The 24,644-nt window shown below is 38.5% G+C and overlaps 1 protein-coding gene across 6 annotated transcripts in view; it reads right to left on the bottom strand.

Annotated features, from left to right (window-relative positions):
* Positions 1-50: 50 nt before the first annotated feature.
* The window catches only part of elf2b (E74-like factor 2b (ets domain transcription factor)), a 29,160-nt gene continuing 4,566 nt past the window's right edge, over positions 51-24,644 (bottom strand). Inside the window, exons 1-10 of one of the 6 annotated variants that reach the window (XM_056236138.1) lie at positions 16,413-16,496; positions 16,090-16,229; positions 15,807-15,927; positions 13,033-13,237; positions 5,563-5,676; positions 5,276-5,452; positions 5,060-5,140; positions 2,898-3,087; positions 2,410-2,763; positions 51-1,782 (exon numbers count right to left, since the gene is read on the bottom strand). In XM_056236138.1, coding sequence (XP_056092113.1) covers positions 1,110-1,782; positions 2,410-2,763; positions 2,898-3,087; positions 5,060-5,140; positions 5,276-5,452; positions 5,563-5,676; positions 13,033-13,237; positions 15,807-15,881 — 1,869 coding nt within the window. In that variant the 5' untranslated portion in view covers positions 15,882-15,927; positions 16,090-16,229; positions 16,413-16,496 and the 3' untranslated portion in view covers positions 51-1,109. Of the gene's footprint in view, positions 1,783-2,409; positions 2,764-2,897; positions 3,088-5,059; positions 5,141-5,275; positions 5,453-5,562; positions 5,677-9,191; positions 9,348-13,032; positions 13,238-15,806; positions 15,928-16,024; positions 16,497-17,394; positions 17,698-17,874; positions 18,359-24,644 lie in introns of those variants that run through there. The other 5 variants (XM_056236140.1, XM_056236139.1, XM_056236137.1 and 2 more) reach the window with 5 other exon arrangements.

The raw sequence follows: 24,644 nt of genomic DNA on the forward strand, positions 1-24,644 counted from the left end.
TGAAAAAAAAAAAAAAAAAAAAGTTCTGAAGCTAACAAAAACAACAACACTCAAATTCAGGAATATTTTTATATTTAAGTAAAACCTACTTGAGTACACTTTGAAACAAGAGTACAACAAAATAGAATATACTTCAAATGTTGAATATACAAACTAGATTATTCTGAACACAAACATCTTGTTCTCCCTCTTGAAGGACTAATAAAAAGCAAAAGAAAACAAATGTGAAAGAAATGTATTTGCAGTGAAGATGCATGCTGCCGATTGACCTTTCTTTTGTGTTGACAAACTGCCATCGTTCCAGGATTTGGACCCAGATTTGATTACACCCAAATAGTATGGCCTTTTTTAATCCAGATTGAAATGGGAAAGCAAAAATGCTTTGCAGTTTGTTTGCCAATAATACTGTGCTTGGTACAATGTGTGAGGGAAAAAAAACAACAACAACAAAACATGAACGTAACACAAAAGAATAAGCTTGATTTAAAAAAAGAAAAAAGAAGAAAATAACTGTTCTAAGGCTGCATTGTTTATAAATTCAGTAAACTGTATAATTCCTATATACAAAATTCATTTCTTCCCTTAGTAGAGGTGGAGGGAGAATCGACACGTTCCTGTGAAGCACGGGCAGAAGCGTGGACTCACAGTGATCGTCAAAAGAAACTGCTGGTTTTGCCTTGCGATTTTAATGTTAAAGAAAAAAATCTTTATACAAGTTATAAAAAGCTGAATTTATCCTCCCTCAAAAGTTCACATACTTGACTACAACTACTCACTCCTTAGTGTTCTGCTTAGCTGTTATTAGTGTCAAAATAGTTGTTGTTTTTTGTTTTGTTTTAAGTGGAGAACTGTAGTGTTCTTTACATTGGTCCCTTTAACAAATCATAATTGAAATGACGGACATCCAGGTTTAATTCACATGATGTCAGAAATGGGGCGCTGATACAGGCTGGAGTCTTTGCCTGCTTAGAATATATAAAATGAAACCACACTTGAACTTGAAACTGTACAAATCCAGTTTGATTTCCCAGAATGTGATTGAATGGTATCTGGGGATTATAAATTCATTTATTATAGAGTTCATCATGACTGACAAAACGCGTCACTGTTCAGCTCTCTGCTGCGAACTGTGGTTTTGAACCTTCCTCTACCACCTCTGCTGCTGCCTGTGTGGGACTGTCCTGCTCAGGCTGTTCTGCGGAAGTGCTGTCGGGTTTGGACTCTGAGGTCTGGGCTGCGCTCTTTGCTTTTGGAGAGAGCTGGCTCTGCTGAATCTGGATCTGAACTGGGACGGACACCGGACTCTGTGCCGGAGTACACGCCGTCTGAACGGAGATTGGGACTCGAGTTTGCGTCTGGATTGAAACGGGAACCTGCGTCTTCGCATGAGCCGGACTCTGCTGGGCAGGAACTGCCAGTCTGACCACCTGCGTCCCCTGCGCCACAGACACGGGCGTAAGGGCTCGGACGCCCATCAGATTGATGCCTGTGGGGCTGCCCGGTTTGGACTGAAGCTGGCACTGCGTGAGCTGGGATGCGGGGATGGTGATTATCTTGGCGAGCTGAACTGTGATCCTGTCACCATTCTCTGCTGTGGCGGGCACCATCGTTGGCATGGTCTGGATTAGGACTTTGGGTGCGTTCATGCCAGTCGCTGAGCCAGTATTGGTGGGCGCTGTGGTGAAGAGCGAAGGGTTTGCTGACTGCACGGCCACTGTGGAGATCTTCTGTCCCAAGGAGTTTGTCATAACAACCGGCACTTGCATAGCAACCCGCACAGTCCTGGACACAAGATGATGTTTTAAAACAACAATTTTTGTCACAGAAAATTTAAGTATACTCATACTCTATACACTATACTCATTAACAAGTTCGTTATTTTATTTTTGGGGTAAGCTAGAATTAATTTACATGATTTAAAAAACATTTTTCTCATAATGTACTTTGCTGTAGCAACTCTTTTAACCCTCTGCCTGAAACGCTCTGTTTTAGTTACCATCTCTTTAAAGCCCACCTTTATGGAAAAAAAGCCCAGTCTGATTTGATTGGTCAGCTAAACGGTATTATTTCTGTAACTGAGCCGTAACTATTGGAAGTCCAATTTTTGCCCTCACAGTGAAAAGACAGCATCTCCTTAACATAGTGAAATCACTTAACCAATTGTTCTTTGAGGATTGGTAAAAGCAGCCAGTGGGCGGGCATTATGCAAATGTGTAAAAGTGATGTGGCTAATAATGGCAGGACTACAAACAAAGCATTACAGGCAAATTTCTGAAATTAACTCCCTTTGCTGTAGACATTGAGCTTTGTAATTTTACAGATTGTTTAGATGCACATTATACACTAAAGGATAGGTAAATTAACATTTAAAAAAAAAAAGCTTAACAGGTGCCCTTTAAGTCTGGTTACCTGGGTGCGTTGGCATTGGAAATAATGGTGGCATGGGACGGATCTGTTGTCGTGGAGACGGTTACGATGCGCTGAAGGGGAGTTGCAGTGAGTGCAGCTTTAGCTTTCGGGGAGCCTGGGTGGACTATAGTCCTACCGCCCCCTCTCAAGATGGCAGGCGTTTTGGAGAGGTCAGACGTCAATAGAGTGTCAGATGAGGGAGGAACGCGTTCATAGACCTTCTCTCCGATTACGTCATCGCCAGGGTCGCACTTATCGTCATCGATGATGACAATGTCTTTAGGCATTTCCTTAAACTGGTAGACCAACCTCTGACCCTCTACTTTAGCCAAGATACCTCTCTGATAGTAATACCTGAGAGAAACAGAGACATCAATTAAATATACAATAATATAATTCCAGTTATGGATGCCAATTGGTCAATATGTCATCCCAGCCATGAGAATTGTCTTCAATATCTTACGATGTTTGACAAGGTTCTCTCTCACCTGAGCGCTCTGCCCATGGTTTCATAGTTCATGTCTGGTTTGTTCTTGTGTTTGCCCCAGAGCTTTGACACAGCTTTAGAGTCCACCAGCTTGAAGATGCCTTTCTCCCTCTGTGTCCACTTAATGTACCTGGGACAGGTGTTCTTATCCTGCAGAAGGTCCAACAGGAACTCCCACAGGTATGTACTTCCTGTAAGAAAACACAAATGCAGCATAAGATCCACATAATCTAAACAATATTAGCTAATTAACAGCCACTGACACTAGCAAAACACAACTGATAACCTAATAAATTCATGTCAAGAACATGTCAAACATTTCACAATCATATAGTAATTTACTATATACACACTACATATTCAATAATGCTCATTATACACATGTAATGTTACCAGGGTCAGTATTAATTTGATTTTTAAAAAAAAAAGTCAAAAGAGTAATAGTGTGAAATATTTTTACAATTTAAAGTAAATGTTTTCTATTTTAATGCATTTTAAAATGTACTTAATTTCTGTGTTGGCAAAGCTGAATTTTCAGCATCATTACTTCATTAATCTTACTTGTATATGATAACAACAAATTATATATTGTACAAATTGTGAAGGGTTTCTAAAGTAATGAAAAATCAACCAAAACCATTTAATTCAGTAACATACTGAATACTATCATGATGTACACAATGTGCAACAATAACAAACTCATGTGTGACCCTGGATCACAAAGCCAGTCACAAGTAGCACGGGTATATTTGTGGCAATAGCCAACAATACATTGTATGGGTCAAAATTATTGATTTTTTTTTTATGACAAAAATCTAGGGGTGTAAATATTAATCGATTCGTATCGATCCATCGATTATACAGCCGACAATTTGATGCGTCCGCAAGAGTATCGATTAATGTGTATCGATAAAGAGTATCGATTTCAGCATCAGCTCCGACATATGCGTACAACCTATTCCTAAGCTGCGCTAACCTCATTATAGTCTTCTGCTTCACACGCGTTACTTATGTTTCACAGTCTATCCATGTTCACACACATTGTTGAGTGACTTTCAAGATCGATGGAACCGTCAGAGCGAGCTGGCAATAAAAGTGAAATGTTACACACTCCTGTCGGCGTCAAGTCATGGGTGTGGAAGTATTTTGGCTTCAGGAAAACAGATGGAGCAGTGGTAAGAGATGCTGCCGTTTCCAAAGACTGCTATAGTGTAACATACACATTATGTGAATAGAATACTGTGGCGAGCAGGACGCGGCTGACGTGAGAGAACGGCACGAGGCCGGTGTTAATGAACGTCACCTGTGAGACGCACCGGTCTCGCATCTCTCACGGAGGAGCGGAAGCATAAAAAGAGGAGGGACGAGCTGAAGACCGAGAGACCGGTGCGTCTCACAGGTGACGTTCATTAACCCTCACGCCACCGGCCTCGCACCGTTCTCTCACGTCCCTCGTCCTCCTCGCCACAAATGCGGTTTCTGTATTCTCAATAAAAGTTTTTTTTTTTTTTATATTATTTATTTGCAACTTAATAGATATCATGTAAAAAATATCTAGTATTGAATCGTATCGAATCGAATCTTATCGCGGGAAATTCTGAAGTATCGAAAATAATCTAATCGTTGGCTTAAGAAATCGGTATCGTATAGAATCGTCATTAAGGCTCCGATTTACACCCCTACAAAAATCATTAGGATAATAAGAAAAGATCATGTTCCATAAAGATATTTTGTAAATCTCCTACCGTAAATATATAAAACATTTATTTTTGTGAGAGAATGCAGCACAAGCGCAAACATAAATGGACAACTTTAAAGGTGATTTGATCAATGTTTCAATTGTTTTGCACCCTCAGATTCCAGATTTACAAATAATTGTATCTCAAATGTTGTCCTATCCTAACAAACCATACATCAATGGAAAGCTTATTTATTCAGCTTTCAGATGATGTACGAATCTCAATTTCCAAAAATTGACCTATGTGACTGGTTTTGTCCAGGGTCACATGTGAGAATATCACCACATTACAGTCACATAATTTTATGCAAATGTACTTTATTCCTTTTTGATTTGTACTTTTGATATATTATTTGAGTGAAATAGGGCCCAGATGTTTCTTCACCCATATCATATGCAAATAACACTGAATGTATAGGATGTACCTTTCCCTTCCCTAGACTTTTTCTTGATGCCTAGATCTGGAGATCCGTTTGAAATGTGATGGGGTTTGGGTTTCCGCCCAGCTAAAAGGATGAAACGCACAAAAAAAAAGTTAAAAAGCTTATAAAAAAATATAAAAAAAACTTCAGACATCCTATGTAACCTTTACACACAAAATCCTCTAAATAGCACATTTGGTAATATTCTTGTGTTCTCACATTTTCTTCTCTTGCTGGGCTCTGTCTCCAGCATCTCAGGTTCCTGAAAAACTGTAACCACCTCCATGGGCTCGGAGTCCTCTGTGCTGACCTCCACCACCGTCTCTGTCAGCACGTCAGGTCGCATAGCCGCATGCAGGAACTCCGAAGTGTTGATACATGGAGGCACAAACACCTCTACACAACAGAAAAACAAATCATTATAGAAATTATGTTTTTCTCACTGAGTGGCTGTCTACAGCCATGTGAAAGCTATTTTTGAAGGGGGATGAGAAAGCACTGTTCACCTGGGCTCCGGTCTCCACGCAGGCTGGAGGGAGAGTCCATGTGTAGAAGAGCTTCAGCAGCCTCAATGGTTTTATCAGAGCAATGCACACTAGAGCCATGAACTGATGCTTCCACTGCAACAGATAAAACACACACAAACAAAACTTCATATTCCTGTGAACTTGGTTTGTAAAATTCTTGGGTGCATATTACAATTTTAAAAAGTATCATAACATTTATACAGCATTATTTAATACCAAAGTGTCTACACCAGCATTTAATAGTATACCTTTATATATAAAGAAAAACACCTTGAACAATCTGTTTAATACAACTTACTGGTTAATATTGTGACAAACAGCCTTACTTTATTACATTCTTCAGTTGTACAGTTTCTTATGGTTAATCATTTGATTTTGATCTGTCAGTTATTTTGATATATACACTACAGTTCAAAAGATCAGGACGATAAGATTTTTTAAATGTTTTTGAAAAAAATCTCTTTTGCTCAGCAATTATTTAGGCAAAAATACAGATATATTGTAGAAATATTAATACAACTTAAAATACCCGTTTTACTATTTGAATGGATTTTAAAATGTCCTTTATTCCTGTGATCCAAAGCTGAATTTTCAGCATCATTACTCCAGTCTTCAGTGTCACATGATCCTTTAGAAATCATTCTAACATGCTGATTTACTCCTCAAGAAACATTTCTTATTATTAATATTAATGTTGAAAACGGTTGTGCTGCTTAATATTTTTTGTGGAAACTGATGTTTTTTCAGGATTCTTTGATGAATAGAAAGTTTACACGAACAGCATTTATTTAAAACAGAAATCTTTTGTAACATTAAAAATGTATTTACTGTCAATATCAATCAATTAAATGTGTCCAAATTAACTAAAAGTAAATTCAATAAAAGTAATCATTTCTCTCTCTCTCTCAAAAGAAAATCTTACAGACCCCAAACTTTTGGACAGTAGCGTAATTAATAAAGGCCACATACAATGAGGACTGCAGGTACAAAATCTTCATGATTCAAATTTAATATTTGTACACCGAACTCTCAATAGAGGGTGCTATTGGGTGTAAAACCTGTGTGTTCATGGTTACTCAAAATCATATCTAGCAACAATTATAAATCAAAAACAGAAAATATATGGTTGTGTAAGTTAATTGAATGACAAACTTAAATGTGTGATTGACACTTTAATATGGTACTTATGAGCTTTAAACTACTGACTGACAAATAAACTACCTGACAGATAATACCAATAATCATTGAAAGTCATTCACTTTCAAAGAGAGCTGACATAAGACAATGCAAGTTAAGCACTCTGAGAATGAGTATTTAGAATCACTTAATATAACCAACACAAATGGGTGTGAGAGGACATAGTGTAAGTCCCGTAGGACCTATTAATGCAAAAGTGCAACTGTAGACTTCTTGAGATCCTGCCTTTGAACCTAAATAGATCCACAGGAGTCGTATCTGCGACCAGTCTACTCAAAGCCCAATTAGTGTGCTCTAAGACAGTTTAGATAAAAGAATCTGCTAACTGACAAGTCGCCCTGGCTCTAATTAAGAAACAAGTGCAGAGACTGATCTCAGACAAGCAGTTAATGGATATATAGGACTGAACCTCAAGCCTCATTTCTCTTTGACGTTAACATCCAGAGCAACTAGCACCTGTGCCAGTCTATCCAAGCCGTCACTCAAGTCCCATTAAAACCTGACCCTGCCCATGTTTGGCTATGTTGGTCTGTTGCTGCTCACGGGGGCTATCTTTAGGCAGTCCCAGTCATAAACACATACACACGGTGTCCTCTAGAATGGGTGACCCGGCATGCATTTACTTCCTGTATTCAGACAGATCTGTCCTTGGAGACAGGACACAAATGTGTAGTTATTAACAGAAAATACTGAAAATCCATGTGGCTGCCAACACTTCAACCCTAAGAGAATAAGACTGCTTTCAAACAATTATTACAAATTAAAAATAAAGTTATACCTGTAAAAAGGCTGTTTTTGTTGTGTTTTTGACTACAATAGATATTCATATATTTTTATTCTTAAAATGCTTGAACAAAATTAATGAACTTGCAAAAAATTATGTTATTTTCAAACCTATATTATTTACTTGTGGAAGAACATGAGTTAAGAATTGTTGACCATTTTTATTTTTGAGTTAACTACCCTATTAAGACAAAGGGGATATTTGATCTGTAAAACCCAAATCTGGAAGAAGAAAAATACTGCAGTCAAAGCAACACTAAAATCTCTTAAAAATAAGCAGAAAATACAACACATGCTTTGTCAATATGAGCAAGGAATGTAGATTCACTTAAATCTAAAATACTACAACAGCCGTTAAATAGCAGTCAGGTCATTGTTACCATTCATATAATTATAAACATTAAATCATTAATAGTAGTAATGATTCAGCTGAACGACTGAACATAGTGGTACTATTTCATCTGTCACTAAAATAGCGGTCCACAAGAAAGTAGTGCTGTCCCTCCTCACTTCCGTGTTTACAGTCGTCAGAGCTTTCCCTCCAGTTCTTTCTGAAGACGCTCTCCGAGCTTCCTGCCACTCAATCCCCGCCCCGAATCTGATTGGGCGACTTTCTATTTAACGCCCCAAGAAACAGACAAGACGATTGGTCAGGTGTAGGATTTCGAAAGCGGCGCGAATACTATTGGACGACGAGTGCTGTCACTCAACATTTAGACAGCCCAGTGGAATAACAATGCTTCCGCCATCAAATTAGCTCTAAAATCTAAACGTCCACATTAAAATAAGTCAAAATATACACTCGACACTTTTACAGCAACACATTACAGGTCAGAAAAAACAAAGTGGTGTTTAAAGAAATAATTAAGCTATAGCCTAAATGTTGCTCACGGAGATTAACATTCAGCGCTACATTGAGCGACCACGTTTAGATAACGGGACATCTGCGATGTGAAGCAAACATGTATCTTATTACACAAACTCTTTGTTTTTGCATACAAATTAACATTATAAAGAAATTAAAACGTAGTTGTAATGTAGTTGCTCCGCGTGTATGTTTCGCTCTAACATGCCACATTTCCTTTGAAGATGAGGCATTAAAATAAACCAATAGTCAAACGTAAAGCTCCCAGGCACTATTTTAGAAAGAATACAATTAAATCAACAGATTTCACTAGAATTCACATTTTAGTAAGCTGTATTTAAGAGTTAAAAATAAAACTCAGTGCCCTTCCGACTCCAGACAGCGTGGCAAAGACGTAGGAAAGACAACATCTCTCCCACTTCCTGGTTTCAGAGCAGCGCACCACCTCCAGAGAAACCCGTTATTTTAACACACTCCACATCAAAAAAGCCCTCAGCGCCGTGCAAACTGAACACTGTGCACGCTGATCACGCATAACACAGCATGCACACCTTCACGCTACTTTTCCACACTCCAAGAAAACAGACAAGAAAATCAGGCAACGCCATGCAGGTTGCCAACCAAGGTGATCACTTCCTGAAATGCCCTCCATTACTTTAGAGCACAACTTCGCGGATCTCAGCGCTGTGGCGCGAGCACTGCTCTGCTGCACCCCAAACATACCCACGCTGGCGAGAAAGAACACGCGCTTTGGTCTTTTTACCTGCTCGAATAAGTAGATCGAGCTGGTTAGCGGGTCCCTCATGCAGCGACGTCGCCATGTTTCGTCCAGAGGTGCAGATTCACATTGACTCGCATTGAAAGCGTTTAGAGACGCACGACTCGTAGATCACTCCGCCTCCACAGGAAATCTCTACAAACTCAACAGAGCGCACAGATCCTTCCGCGCCAAACACAGGAAATCCTCCGCGCGCTCTGCGTTACGTTCGACTTACGTCAACAGCGGAGAGAAAGAATTAGCAAGTATTCGTTTACAAAAAAACGACTAACTTCGTTTACAAAAAATACGTGTACATACGTATTTAACAATGCAATAAATATAACATTCTCCACAGTGAATTAAATCCGTGAAAATAACAGTTCTTCTATGACAGTAGGCGTTTCCATTTCCATAACCCTTTACCGTCGTACTTTGTATTTTATTCTTATCTAGAGAGACATTCTTTATAAAATGTTCTTAAAGATCAAAGTTTAAAGTGCTTAAAATACAATAGGACGATGTTTAAGTATCAGAGACATCTATAAATCACTGAAAAAATGTTCTGAACAGACACGAATATGACATAAGTATGCGTTTCTTTTTCTATATAATTTTTTGCATGGCATTTTGTATTTCATTGTCTAGACGAGGGTTATTTTTATAAAAATGTTAAGCACTTTCAACTGTGATCTCAATGTCTCCGAAATATCTCTGAACGAATATAATTGGGACTTTTATGATGTCACGTGACATTATAAGAAGTATAAATCGTTAAGTGACTTAAGTATTGACATGAGTATTACAAGTCATTAAGTATTACAATCAGGTTTAGTTTAATACTTGCAATAAGTATTATAATGTGAGAAATGACCATTTTCTGCACCTAACTTCACAGAATGTCCACTAGAGGGCAGTAGAGACCCATCACTGACAGGGCCTTGGCACCAAATCTATTTAAAACACGATTTTATACGTTTTACTCAACCTCATGTTGCTCCAAACAAGTGTTGCTTACTTTCTCAAAAGCAACACAAAATTAGATGCTAGGAAGACCCAGACATCATTCACTTCCATTGCTTTTTTTTCCATACAATAAAAGTGAATGATGAATGAGGCTGTCGGTTCTGAACATTCAGCTTAGCGTTTCCTTTTGTGATCCATGAACAAATTAATCTACTATGGGTTGGACAACATGAGGGTGAACAAATGTTGACTTTCCCTTTTGGGTGAACTCTCTCTTTAAAGAGCCAATCTCTGCTAGATCAGTAAAATATAGTTCTAAACACAGAAATTGTTGTAAAAATAGAAGCGTAGCCCTGTGTTTGACTGCTAGTAACTGTAACCAATACAAGAAAGCTCTCTTTGTGCCACAAGGTTGATTTTATAGCAGAATCATGCATATGTGGTTTTAACCTTTGAAATGATGCATCACTAAATAGCCCATAAATCCCAGCCTATAGGGATGGCATTCCATATACTAACAAACAAGAGTCTGCATGCACAAAAAAACAGGATACCTAATCACTGACATAACCGACATAAGAGAGCAATGTTCAACTGTAAAAGTCAACTCTCTCCCCATGCCTGAGACTGCAGGATTTAATGTGCATCAATGTCCACCATGAAGTATTTTGTTTGAGTGATTAAGGTTTACAAATGCATAATGCTGGATACACAGTCAGATGTTTTACAAACGTTGGCTTCACAAAGTCTCACTGCCAACACCAACTGCTGGATATCACAGGATTCAAAATATTTGACCATGCAATCACTAGAACAGAGAGCATTTTGCTAATGTGAACGAAAGCACTGGCTGTGATAAGTGTGTGGGTAAAAAGTTCCTTATCTGCCATTTTAATGGGGATTCATTCATGTTTTGAACAACTTATGACAAATCATGAACAGACACGACAGTGCTTTTGTATTGAAATGCATTTCAATAACTAGAATACATTGATTTTTTACAGGCATGCGATCAGCCAAGGACAAAAAAAGAGGATACCCCCCCCCCCCCACCCATTTAATATACTACATAACAACAATAATATATGTTATTAATAAATTATTATAATTATTATTATACATGAATAATGATACATTATTAATATATTATTATATATAACAACATATTTTATTATAATTATAAATTATTATTTGTATTCTAGTATCATGACAAAAATTCAATCAATAAACAAATTAATACTGTTTTAAATTGCAATCCTGCAAAATAAAAAAGTATTTATTCATTATAATAATAATTTTACAGAGCAACAGTGCAGCCCTATCTATTAACATTTATGTTTATATGTTTAGAGTGCATTCATTAAAGTGTAAATTGCAGGTTAACCACCACAACCAATTAATGTGTAAATTAAAGAGCTCAATATGTATATATTTAAAAATTTCTGTCTTAAAATGCGTTAAAATAACATTTATTGGGGTTTCTTCAAAGGTAGCATGTTTTTTACAGTAGCTGGGTGATGACGTCATAAGAGGGAGCGCGGGCGGTAATGCACTCACTCTGTGTGTTCGGGTTGAGGGAGAATAAAACGATTCGCGGGACTCCCGCAAACTAGAAATATCTATGAATAAAACATAAAAACGAATACATTTTTATTCATCTGTTGCAGAAAAGCAACAAGAACAACTAAAACAAAATAGAAACAATTTACAGGCCAGAGTTTCTATTTATAACATGTTTGCAGCGTTGAGCGATGTAGCCAATCACAGACATATGTGTTGATTTCTAGGAACGCAATGCCCAATCAGAAGCATTTACGATAGACTTCCCTCACCAGGACATAAAAACTGCTTGTATAGAAACAGCAGTAAAATATGATAAAAATCGCTGAAAAAGTTTGATGACTTTGCCCCAAAATAAGGTTTAAAACGCCTTTTTCCCCACAGGTTATACGTTTACTACGCATGCGCAAGGGTTCTCGTCTCCGCTGTCGCAAACCTCAACTGTGCGCATGCGTCAGTGGAACCAGACGATAGGCTTACATGTTTCCCGGCTTGACTGTTAAAAGCAGACGATTGGGCATGTGCATACAACCGCCATCTTTGGCGTTACGGGTTTTCCCTATAGGCTATATAGTTGTATTGAGGATTGAGGAAGTGGCATGTCTCTATATAAATTGTCTCTGGTTATAATAATGACCCACGTATTAAAAAATGGTTGGGTTTAAATCGGGCTCGGGCTCATAATTACAGTTAATGTGTCGGGCCGGGCTGGGCTCGGACACAACGTGCTCGGGTAGGGTCGGGCTTGCATACCTGAGATCTACCTCGGGTATGCTAACACTTACAGGCACGAATCAGTCGTTTGTCCTTGGGGAACTTGTGGAGAGCCTCTCCCCCGTTTTTGATGTATTCGTACATCCCGCACAAACACAATAGTTACCCAATTTTGCTAGCTAGGTCTCCAATATAACTGCTAACCTACTTGCCGTTTAGACTAACGGTAACTCTAGGCTTGGAGCATAGACCAGGCATAGACAGTAAAAGCTTGGAGTCCCTTTTATGACGTCACGCCCAGCCTAGTGGAAGGGAGGGGGCGTGCTTAAAACCACTGTAAAACGTACCAACTTTTCATATTATATGGAGCATTTTGGTATAAAAAAAACCAACATAAAAAACAATTCTGGGCGGTTCTTATCTTTATGTTGTGTAGTAATGTAGTAAGCACATTGCATTATCTTCGTGAAAAATGTAACCTGCAATTTACACTTTAAAGATTGTGTATGCGTGTCCATGAAGTGTTACTGAAGCATGAAAGAGTGTATCTGGTCAGGTGTGCCCTTAGGTTGACTGGGAATCGTTATGTTTGGAACAGTGTTCTCACCTGTCTCCAGCACCTCAGTCTCCACCTCCTGCTCCTCAGCCACTCCCTGCATCAGGTAAGTCTCATCATCGTACACCAGCACCTGAGCAGCGAAGCCCTGCTCCAACCGCGCACCGGGCACTGGCTCCACGATCACCGCGGGGTACTCCTCCTCTCCTTCCACCTCTCCCTCCATCTCTCCCTCAACCTCATATACACCCTCCTCCTAGACAGAACAGAGGTGTCATGATCAACAAGAAACCAGAAAACTAAACTTTCCAAACATTCATTCTAACAGATATAGATTTCAAGAGTTGCTGTGTAAAGTTTTACTGCATTATAATGAACAAGATTTTTGAGTTCTACAAAACTTTAAAGGGTCGTTCACACTAAGAAAGATAACTATAAAGATAAATACTATTAGTAGTGGTCGATCGGATCGATAGGGTGGTCAATGGGCTATATATATATATATATATACACACAAAAAAAATTATCAGCCGATGATGATGATGATAATTAAAATTATGCCAAATAACGTCTGATATATCAGTCAGGGCAATATACTGTATTAACATGAGCGTCGTTCACACAAACGGACGATTAAGTTGTCTACTACTTTAAATGCTCAATCTCTTTAAAGTCAGGTGGATTCTGATAGATATTTTATTAGCTGGAAAAAATCTTTCTGGAAGAGATTCCAATGATATTGTTCCTGTGTTGTTATAGCTGTGGTGTGGACTTCCCAATTTAGAACGATTATTAAAACGATATAATTATAGTTATCATGACTGGTGTAAAAAATTCCTTAACATATATTAGAAAATAAATATCATAAGCTGGTATTCAGAGGATGTCACAAACATAGTCTTGCATAGACAGAATTTTTACAATTGGCATCACACTTGATCCACTTTGCAGCTTAAATTCTGACTAAAAACTCACTTTTACATGAAAAGTTGGCCTGACAAACAATTAGCTTTTTTTAAAAACACTGAAAGTCCACATGAAATCAAAATAGACGTGACTATTTACTTTATTAGTGCACATCAGTGAGTGTTGTTACAATTTATTATTACTGTTCCATCTCATGGATCATCTGATGTATATGGGCTGGCAAACTCTAATCTGATTGGCTGATCTTTGGTCAGTTCTTGACAGAATAAACTACAAAGTTGACAAACGTCTTGCCAGTAGACAAAAATATGCAAGACTATGGCAAGCCTGGTTCCTGCAAATTGTGTAATGCCAGCCAATCATATTGCAATATTTGAGTGCAATATACATCAGACAAGTGGGCTGTAGATATGAGACTAGCAGCAACTTAAAGTCCCCCTGGGAGCAAATGTATGCCTTTAAACTCATCTCAAGATGTATCAGAATGGTAATGCGTTTTAGGTATCGCTCTCTACATCAGACACATAACGGTAATTAATATGATTAGCCTTTTGCTTGACTACGTTATCAAACCGCTAATAATGTGCTGATAATGTTACACAAACCACGTTCCTGTTCGCCGTCTCAGAGTCTTCTAAAAATAGTATCCTTAGAAACGCTTTGAACAACTTAGAACATCAGTGGAGAAAAGCATCATAACATTGTAATATACATCATATACATAATAGGGCTGTCACTTTATGTTCGAAAATCGATTGCACAATCGATCGGACCAACCAACACAAGTTTCGAAAACGAAAATCGATTTTAACTGCCTTTTTCTTCTTTTTTATACCAAAAATGTGTTTTGGGTGGATAGGTGGACAGATCAATACAGTACACAGAACATGTAGGATGTTGGAAAATAACTGTCTTTTCTGTTAACCAAATGTTTTTTAATATTAGCTATTACTTCAATGCAAGTGAACAAGCGCACCGTTATTTGTTCCTTAGTGACGTGTGTACAAGTAAGCCAGAAATGCACAGATTCTGCGCAATACACTGTATTTAATATATCATGAGGACTCACGAATTGTGTATTTGCACTAAATCTGCGCAGATTTGGCTTACACGAACTTCACCAGCAAAGTCAGTAAACATAGAAACAAGCCAAATTGGCTAGTGATTTGACAGCGTTACCCGCCAAAGTTCATTTTTACCCGCATTTGGCGGGTTGGAGGGTGTTAATATCAATCTCTGAATGTTGCACTCCTGTTTGTCATTGTGCACGAAACTTCACGCCAATAAATCATCAGAAATATTCCTGACTTGTGCGCGTCTCAAGCGCCCTCTTTACGTTCGTCCTAATGCCTGTTAGTTGTCCGTAGATTTGCCTATATTTGGTGTTGAAAATTGAAACGTCTTTAGACAAGGAAAATAGATTTTCCAATTGATTCAATGAACACTTATGTCTCAAATCGAACAGGATTTTTTCACAAAAGTGACAGCTTAATACATTAACATTAATACATAATCCACCTGCTATATTGCTAAATGTACCCAGTTTTTCATATCAACAGAAAAATATAGTGTGATAACCTGGCTTAACTTGAGACTCCCCTGCTTAAGAGCATAGTTAATGATATGCTAAATCCCACCCACACGTTGACGTGATTGGTTACAACATGTGTGTGATGTAAAAAAACAAGGGCGGTTTCAAACTGCGTTTTGGTAAACTGCGTTTTTAAGGAGAAAATACTCAGCATGTCAGCAATGGTGTTGATTGATGAATTTGCACATGGTTTGCCTTAAAGCATCTTACAAACACCACAATATAAACAACATTAAAAACTTGATTTAAATTTTTTTTAAAGCGGCAAATAGGCTTAAAGAAAGTTTTGTAGTTGTGAAATCCTTACCGGTAAATGGTCGTCCACTGCAGTGACGTACTCCACCACTGCTCCTCCACTGTCTACAAGCACCACAGACGTCATGACTCATGCCCCACACTCTGCTGACCCCCAGTGGCAAACTCCAGGACTGCAGTCGGACAGCACGACAAGAGACAAAAGACATGAAGTGAAAAAAATTATCATTGGCACTCCAAAGAAACAATATTTCTCAAACATTCATGAACCTCATGTGCAGAGCTAAAGCAACCCGCTCTCCTGTTCTGTCAGTCTGGTTCAACAGGAAACTCACTCATGCTAAGAAACCGAACACCAAAACAGGAAGCCTGTCTGTGAAACACTGACGCCATGGCAACAGCCAACATGCTTTTGTTTGTGGAGCTGAAATGAACTATTACAGCTGCAAAATTTTCCCAGTCCTTCTCAATACACCTTCGTAAAAGAAAGGGAGAGAAACAAGAAACGTCAGCGGGACAGTCTAGCAGCTGAATTATTGAGTGACTTCGCTACCACGCTCCAGACAGCTAAAGTGACTGGGCGACACAATAAAACGGCAGCACGCACATGTTCAGACCATTGAAAATAAAAGGGAAACTTCTGTCATTATTCACTCACCCTCATGTTTTTCCAAGCCTGTATGACTTAATTTTATCCGAAAAACACAAAAGCTGAGGTTAGGCATGAATGTTCTCGCCATTCTTTTCAATACAATAAAAGTGAAATGCTGTAAAGCTCCAAAAAGGACAGAAAAAGCCCCATGAAAGTATTCCATATGACTAGCGATGCATTTAAATTCCAGTTACTGAAAATGATCAACCTAAAATGCCATTTTCGGCTTTCGGAAAGAGAAAATGTGAATAGAAAGTTAAACTATTACTTAATCATAAGATAACAAAAACACTGACATCAAGAAATAGCAGAATCCATTTGAAATCTCATGCAATACAAAAGGAAACATTTCTCTTGTGAAAAGGCAAAGAACAGCTTGTCGTTTCAGGGTACACAAAGGCTTATATTAGCCAATTGCCACTTTTATTAATATTAATGTTAGTATTCTGTTTACTATTCGCTAGTAGTATTCAGTAAAAAAAAAAAATCTCTATCTGGAATAGTTTTTAAAGTCAATATGTGCATAATACACTGCATAGTTTTTAAAATATTACATTAAAGATTCTCAGAGCGTAGCTGTCATAGAAATAACTAAACAAAAAACAATCAAATCACTTAGAAAATGTTAAGCAAATGCTTCAAATCAAAGGCTAATATTAAAATTGAATTGTCCCAAATATACATTTTTAGCCAAGATGTTTCATTTCATCACAACATAAGTCTTCTGGAGTCATCCGATAGCATTGTGTGAGACAAAAAATGTAAGTTATTTACAACTGTACGTCTGTACCCTTCCCACAGCTCTTAAAACTCAAATAATAATTGCATGCGTGTTGTCTGTTGTGGTAACCGACTATTTTTATGGTGCTTTTTACCTTTGGAGATCCAACAAATTAGTCTGCATTCAGTTGCATTGTATGAAGAACCGTATGAAAATTCTGCTAAACTCAAATGAGCCAGACAGAGTAAATGAAAGAATTGAACTTACACTGCATAACATGTATTCATGGCACCACGATGTTTGCTTTCCCTCTCATTAATCGCATAGAGTAAATAAAGAACACCATGGTGATGACAGAACCTGAAGATTGTTAAAGTCATCTGATAAATTCCCAGTTCAATTGCCACAGCAACGCAGTCACAAGGTCTGCGCAGGGGCGAAGAGGTGTGCCAACTAAACGTGACACACGCACACACACTTCCTCACAGATGCATCTGGATCATGTTATCCGCAAATGACAAGTTTCTTTCAGCTTCCCCATTAGAGCTTTCCCCATAACTGCTGTTAAAGAAAAACTTGTGCTTTAAGCTCATTAAATATAAAGAAATGACTTCACATACAATCACTCATCACCTTTGGCTGAAGAGCTTGATGAGTACTATTACTTGAAGGGTGTTTCAATTCAACTCAAGCTGTGTTATTAGATAGCATCAAGGAAGTTCAAGCAGTAATTCATCTGTTTCCAACCTATTGTTCATGGTGCAGCCATGGAATTCCACAGCGTTTCTTTTCCATTCCAAGACGTATCTCAATTTCCTAGGACACATTCTAAGACGTTCTTGGTCCACTTTAGCCATCGCTTCTTGTCGTTGCAAAATCTCCACATTCCAACAAACTGACTCGACAGAAGACAGCCACATTTCCCACAGCACCATCAGGGAAAGAGTGAGTTAGGACCGAATCAGAGAAGTGCACGTAGTCTGCACCGTAGCATTTGGCACACTGTTGCTTTCGTTTCCCGTCTTGTTCACACCTGTTCCTCTATGTCTTCATTCTTTAATGGCGCTGTATCTTTCTCTTCTCAGTCGTTCACTCTATCATGCTCACATCTCAAGGGTGAGGCAGCATTTGTAAGTTCGACTCAGCATTCTGTGAGGCAGGATCACATGGTCTGAGCTTTCCGAACAGGCATCACATGACCAGGGCACAACGCTGCTTTTGTGTCCTCAACAGACTCTCCAGTGATGCAACGTCCCACCTTTAGAAACACACACACGCAGTGGATGCCAAAATCCAGCCTCCACCCAAAAGTCCTCCAGATGCAACCAATTATTTCTCAATGAGAATCTCGCCTCTGTCAAAACACATCACCTAACTGACAAAAACCCACTTCTGTTTTTACTAGATTCAGTTCAACTCTGTAGCCACATAACCTTCTTCCATGGAACACAAGAAGAGATATTTTAAACAATGGTTATGCTGCTCTAACCATAAAATAAAAGCCTACAATGACAAAGAGCCTTCAAGCCCTGTACAAGTATGACTGCATTATATTCAGAGTCTTAAGTCAAAATCTGCTGAAGGGTAATAATGGAACAACAGTTTTAAAAGGTGATTTTTCACTATTATATACTACACAGGATCTGCATTTTTATGGGTTGAATTAAAAGATTGTTGTTATAAGAGACAATAAAAACAACTGTGCCTCAAAACCATAAATAAACCAAAAAATAAATTTGATTTTCAAAAGTCAACGAATTTGTGACCGCTGAATGTAACATTTTTGACAAACCAAACATGTCAGTATCTGAGTAACAAGTAATTTATTTAAGCCACAAAATAATAAACTTCATTATCTAAAAATAAGCATAATGAACTATGCTAAAAGCATTTCAAATGTCTCCAGCACATTATATAATAACGGTGACATCATGCACATTATGAGTTTAGTCTACAAACTTTGTTTCTTTACAAAGTGACATCGCCAACTACTGCCCTGGCATGCATAACACAGCAATTTTAGTACTTTTCGCAGATTTAATATAAATTACATTTACATTTATTCTAGTGCTGGGGAACGATTACATTTTTAAATCGCATGATTTTCTACGATTAATCGCATAGTGCGCAAAATTCAATAATGAATTTGAAAGTAGTGTATTGCGTACTTTTATTTTAAAAGTACTGCTATATAAAAAAGTGCTATAAAATTTGGTTTGCAAACACTTTAATCAAATAAGGTGCTTTTTAACAGCAATATTCCCTTTACACAGCAGTTCAAATATGTATTGTAAGAGACTCGTCCATTTCGGGCTCGTTTATACATAAAAGTCACGCAGTGTGTCCAATTTCCACCCAGTTATTATTTGGTTACACAAACTGTATGTAATTTAATTAAATTTTCATTTAATTTAAAGTAAACTATTTTAGCTTCTGTCTGTAATGCCCTGTCACAGGAAGGAAAGACTAAGAACATTATTTGAGGCATATTAGTATAGATTTTACTAGTATCAGTGTTAATATAGGTTAACAAACTATATAAAAAAAATATCTTTACTTGAAATAAATAAATTTGAACTCACATAAAATAAAATATAAACAAGTTTAGTTTTATTAGGCCTAACCTGATGTACCAAACTAAAACTGAGATATAAATTTATAAAAAACTAACCCTAACCCTATACAGACATAAAAAATAAAAATAAAAATAAACAAACTAAACTAAAACTAAACCTAAAAACAAAAACTAAATAAAAATTGACTAAACAACAGAATTACTAAAAATTAACTAAAAATTACAATGAAAGCAGAATTAAATTGAATTCAAAATATTAACAAAGTATCTCAGTGATACTAAAATAACACTAGAATGGCGATATTTGTTACAGTGCATTTTACATACTGCGACTGATTCAAGCTGATAGAAGAGCAACTTTGACTGAAAAAAACACTCGTTACAACTGAGGTATGCAGCAAAGCATTTGTGAAGCCACAACACGCACAACCTTGAGGCGGATGGGCTACAACAGCAGAAGACCCCACCGGGTACCACTCATCTCCACTACAAATAGGAAAAAGAGGCTGCAATTTCCAAGAGCTCACCAAAATTGGACAGTTGAAGACTGGAAAAATGTTGCCTGGTCTGATGAGTCTCGATTTCTGTTGAGACATTCAGATGTTAGAGTCAGAATTTGGCGTAAACAGAATGAGAACATGGAACCATCATGCCTTGTTACTAGTGCTGCCGCGATTAGTCGACTTAGTCGACGTAATCGACCATGCAAATTAGTCGACGGCAATTTTTTTAGTCGACGTGTCGTTTTACTATTGACCGCTATTTATTTTTGGTCTCCCGTCACAAACGGCTCACTGTAATTCACCTCCACACACCAGTCTGTGCGCCGTGCGCACCCTACTGGTTTATCTGCTATCATTTTCCTTCACGTTCCCGCCCGCCTTCACTGCTTTGATATGAAAAATTGCGGAGGCAGGTGACGGAGCTTTCACGGTGGGCTCGTTTGCTGCGGTCCGAGTCCGAGCGCGATTGTTCCCGGCGCCCCCCGCAGCGTTGGTCTGGTTTCACACTTAATTCCATCGAACCCTGTTGAGTTTGCGTGCATCTTATGCCATCGCAAACGTGCACGGCGCATGATAAAAAACAGAACGCGGGTCAATATATTGTGTTTTTCAAACGGACTCTTTTGAGGAGACAGTGGATTTCCAAATGTGTTGCCCTGATTGCAATGCACGCGCAATGCGCGAACACACTGCAGACTCAACTCTCGCGTATCCAAGGTAAATCATCAACACTATCATCCCTTACATGTGTTTTATTTAACTAAATGCATCATAATCAGCTAAAACGCATGGGCAGGTTACTTAACTTCCTGAACAAGCGCTCCCGAGTCCGTGTTGCTTTCACATTCACGCGAACCGCGGCACGGGCCCGCCATGCACGCAAGTGTAAACGCGAGCTACACAACTGCGTGCCTGCCTGCTTTCAGCGCGACTCATAGTGGGCTAGTCCAGACTCTTTCAATTCAATTCCAATTTATTTGTATAGCGCTTTTCACAGAAAATGCATTGCATCTACTTTACTATTCAGAGTGCTGTTATCAGTTATGCTTTTCAGAAATGTACATAAATTAATCATTATTAGCTTACTGTACATTTTTTAAGGCAGAACAAAGAGCTAATTTAAGTAATACATACATGTTTGTTATTAGAGGATTAGATTGGACTCTGACTAATATGGTATAGCCTAATGGAAATGCAGATACTTAATGCTTAGATTGTTAATACATTATTGCTGCGTCCCAATTCGCCTACTTATACTACGCCCTAAAAGTATGTACTCTTTTTGTGAAGAAAAAGTACATACTTTTGAGTGTGTAGCAAAAGAGTAGGCAAGCTTTGGGACATACTACTTCGTCATCTTTAACGGACAGATCTGTCGCGTGCATCCTATCACCGTAAACTGCCCTGTCAATCATCTCGTCACAGTTAAAATCCTCCATTCAATCTAATATAACTTCTTACCATTTCGGAGAGAATTGTTGTCGCACGTTCATCTGCCAGTCATGGGTCTTTCATGCGGAGACTCTCCTCATGTGTTTGGAATTTGAATATAATAATGCATTTAAAAGTTAATGGCTAAACGTATCTTTGCAAAAGTTCACAATGCTGCTGCAGATGCAATATAATGTGGACAACATTGAATAAATACATTTTCATCAGGTTAGATACTGATAATTAATCACTCAAACCCCTTTATCTAAACCTCTCTACATAACCGTCGGACTCACGCGTCCTCCATGTCTGTAGTTTTTGAACACTTTTCATTCGTGTTTGTAGTTCCAGCCGAATCCTCGTCCAACGCGCGATGGGTTGTGGGCAATATCAGCCGTTAGAGTGCGCATCGATCTGCACTTCGGATTCTGACCGGATATAGTAGACCATCCGGGTCTCTTTGGGACACTCATTTCAACATACTACGATTTGGGACGTACTAATTCTATTTTCGAATACTATTTAGGACGGATAGTATGCGAATTGGGACGCAGCAAATGTTTTTGAACAGGTGACATTTTATGTTTTGGCCCTTCAGTTGAGTTCAAAATAAAATGGACACAACGAAATAAACACTTGATTTTTTTTTTAATTAGTCGTTTAGATTAGTCGACTAATCGAAAAATTAGTCGAAAGATTAGTCGTTAGAAAATTAGTCGTTAGTGGCAGCACTACTTGTTACCACTGTGCAGGCTGGTGGTGGTGTAATGGTGTGGGGGATATTTTCTTGGCACACTTTAGGCCCCTTAGTGCCAATTGGGCATCGTTTAAATAACACGGCCTACCTGAGCATTGTTTCTGACCATGTCCATCCCTTTATGGCCACCATGTACCCATTCTCTGATGGCTACTTCCAGCAGGATAATGCACCATGTCACAAAGCTCGAATCATTTCAAATTGTTTTCTTGAACATGACAGAGTTCACTGTACTAAAAAGGCCCCCACACACCAGATCTCAACCCAATAGAGCATCTTTGGGATGTGGTGGAACGGGAGCTTCGTGCCCTGGATGTGCATCCCACAAATCTCCATCAACTGCAAGATGCTATCCTATCAATATGGGCCAACATTTCTAAAGAATGCTTTCAGCAGCACCTTGTTGAATCAATGCCACGTAGAATTAAGGCAGTTCTGAAGGCGAAAGGGGGTCAAACACAGTTTAGTAATAGTATGGTGTTCCTAATAATCCTTTAGGTGAGTGTATATATATATATATATATATATATATATATATATATATATATATATATATATATATATATATATATATTTTACTAGGTGGCTAATTCGTACCAATTCATACGACCTCACTCGTACGAATTCGTACGGTTTTTGCTAAATAGTACATATTTTACGAGTTGCCAAATTCGTTTGAATTCGTACGAATGACCTACCAGGGCTTCTTTTTTCCCAAGGAGCACATGCTCCTAAATTTCAGAGCGCATTTAGAAACTTTAGAGGCGCAACTATTAGTTACTATTAGGAGCACATTTAGAAACTTTAGGGGCGCAACTTTCTAAATGCGCACCTACATTTTTCAACTTGGGCCTTGGGGAAAAAAGTAAGCGTCAAGCCCTGGTAGGTCATTCGTACGGATTTATACGAATTTGGCAACTCGTAAAATATGTACGATTTAGCAAAAATCGTACACAAATTCGTACGAGTGAGGTCGTATGAATCGGTACGAATTAGCCACCTCGTAATAATTGTAGGAATTGCCGTCAGATCGGGTTGGCTGTGCTGTTCATGTGCTGATTGCGTGAGCGAAGTTTTTAAACCGCAGTGTTTAAAAAACGCATGCAAATGATAAGCTTTCGTGACTGCGTAGCACAGCAACATCACATAAGCGTAACCGCGATAGGGATGACAGTCCAAAATCTCTACCGGTTGACAAATTTCTACCAGTATGTCTAGCGGTATATCGCCTACCCCTTTGAGGTCTTCACTGGTCCAAAAATTCACACCCGAACCCGAAGAGACCCGTAAACGTGCTACACGGAACCGACCTGAACGACCCATCAATTATTTGAAAGTTTGACCCGGACCGGTGCAGAACCGAGAAATGTACTACCCGGAACCGATGCGGAGCCGTCAATTATTTGAAAGTTTGACCCGACCCGTCACCCGACTGGACCCTAGCGGCACATATTCCACCGCAAATTGCTATTAACAAGTCAATAAACAAGGCTAATGTTAGTAGCCTTCTCCCAGACTGTGATCCATAATCCTACTTGCCAAGAAAGTTCCATCCATGTTATTCCTCTCTTGACGATTGAAAGAGCATACTTAATCCACTCATAATTCCAGCTTCAAAAGTCCACCGCTGTCACGGTTATATGACAAATGCGACTTTGCAGTTTTGCATTTTTTTGTATCTCGAGTCAACTCACATAAGATAACTTCGACTCTTTGCCCTTTCGAACTATAATAACGATTACTCATTATACCATGTCCGCTGATGTTAGCATTACTTATTTGCGATCATCTCTTTGCTCTCTGAGCCGAGTCTGACCAAAACATTTATACAATAAGACGGTTAATTCACAATATTAAATAAAAATGGGAGAAGGAAAGTGTGCGCGTTTGAGACTGCACATGCACGTTAGCTGGAGCAACCTGAAATAAGCTTTTTAACACAATTTGAACGTCATAGAAAACATTCATGTGACAGTTCATCTCAGATTTTGTTTCAGTTCCATTTTTATATAACGACTCAGAACAGAATCGCACACAAAAGTGCAGATGGCAAACAGGGGAAACTGTGCATGAATCAGTAGGGGTCAAATATTTGAGCCAAACACAGAGCAAATGTTGACTGACCTTGTGCAAAATTGGTTCACAAAGCAGACAAATTTCCTGGATTCAAAAGCAGCTATTTGATGACTAAAAATGATAATGGTAGGTTATGTTCAGGGAATGGTCGCATTGCCTCCCACAGTCCACCACA

This window comes from Rhinichthys klamathensis, unplaced genomic scaffold, assembly GCF_029890125.1.
Source record: "Rhinichthys klamathensis goyatoka isolate OS25496 unplaced genomic scaffold, OSU_Roscu_1.1 h1tg000440l_1, whole genome shotgun sequence".
NCBI classification, from domain to species: Eukaryota; Metazoa; Chordata; class Actinopteri; order Cypriniformes; family Leuciscidae; genus Rhinichthys; species Rhinichthys klamathensis.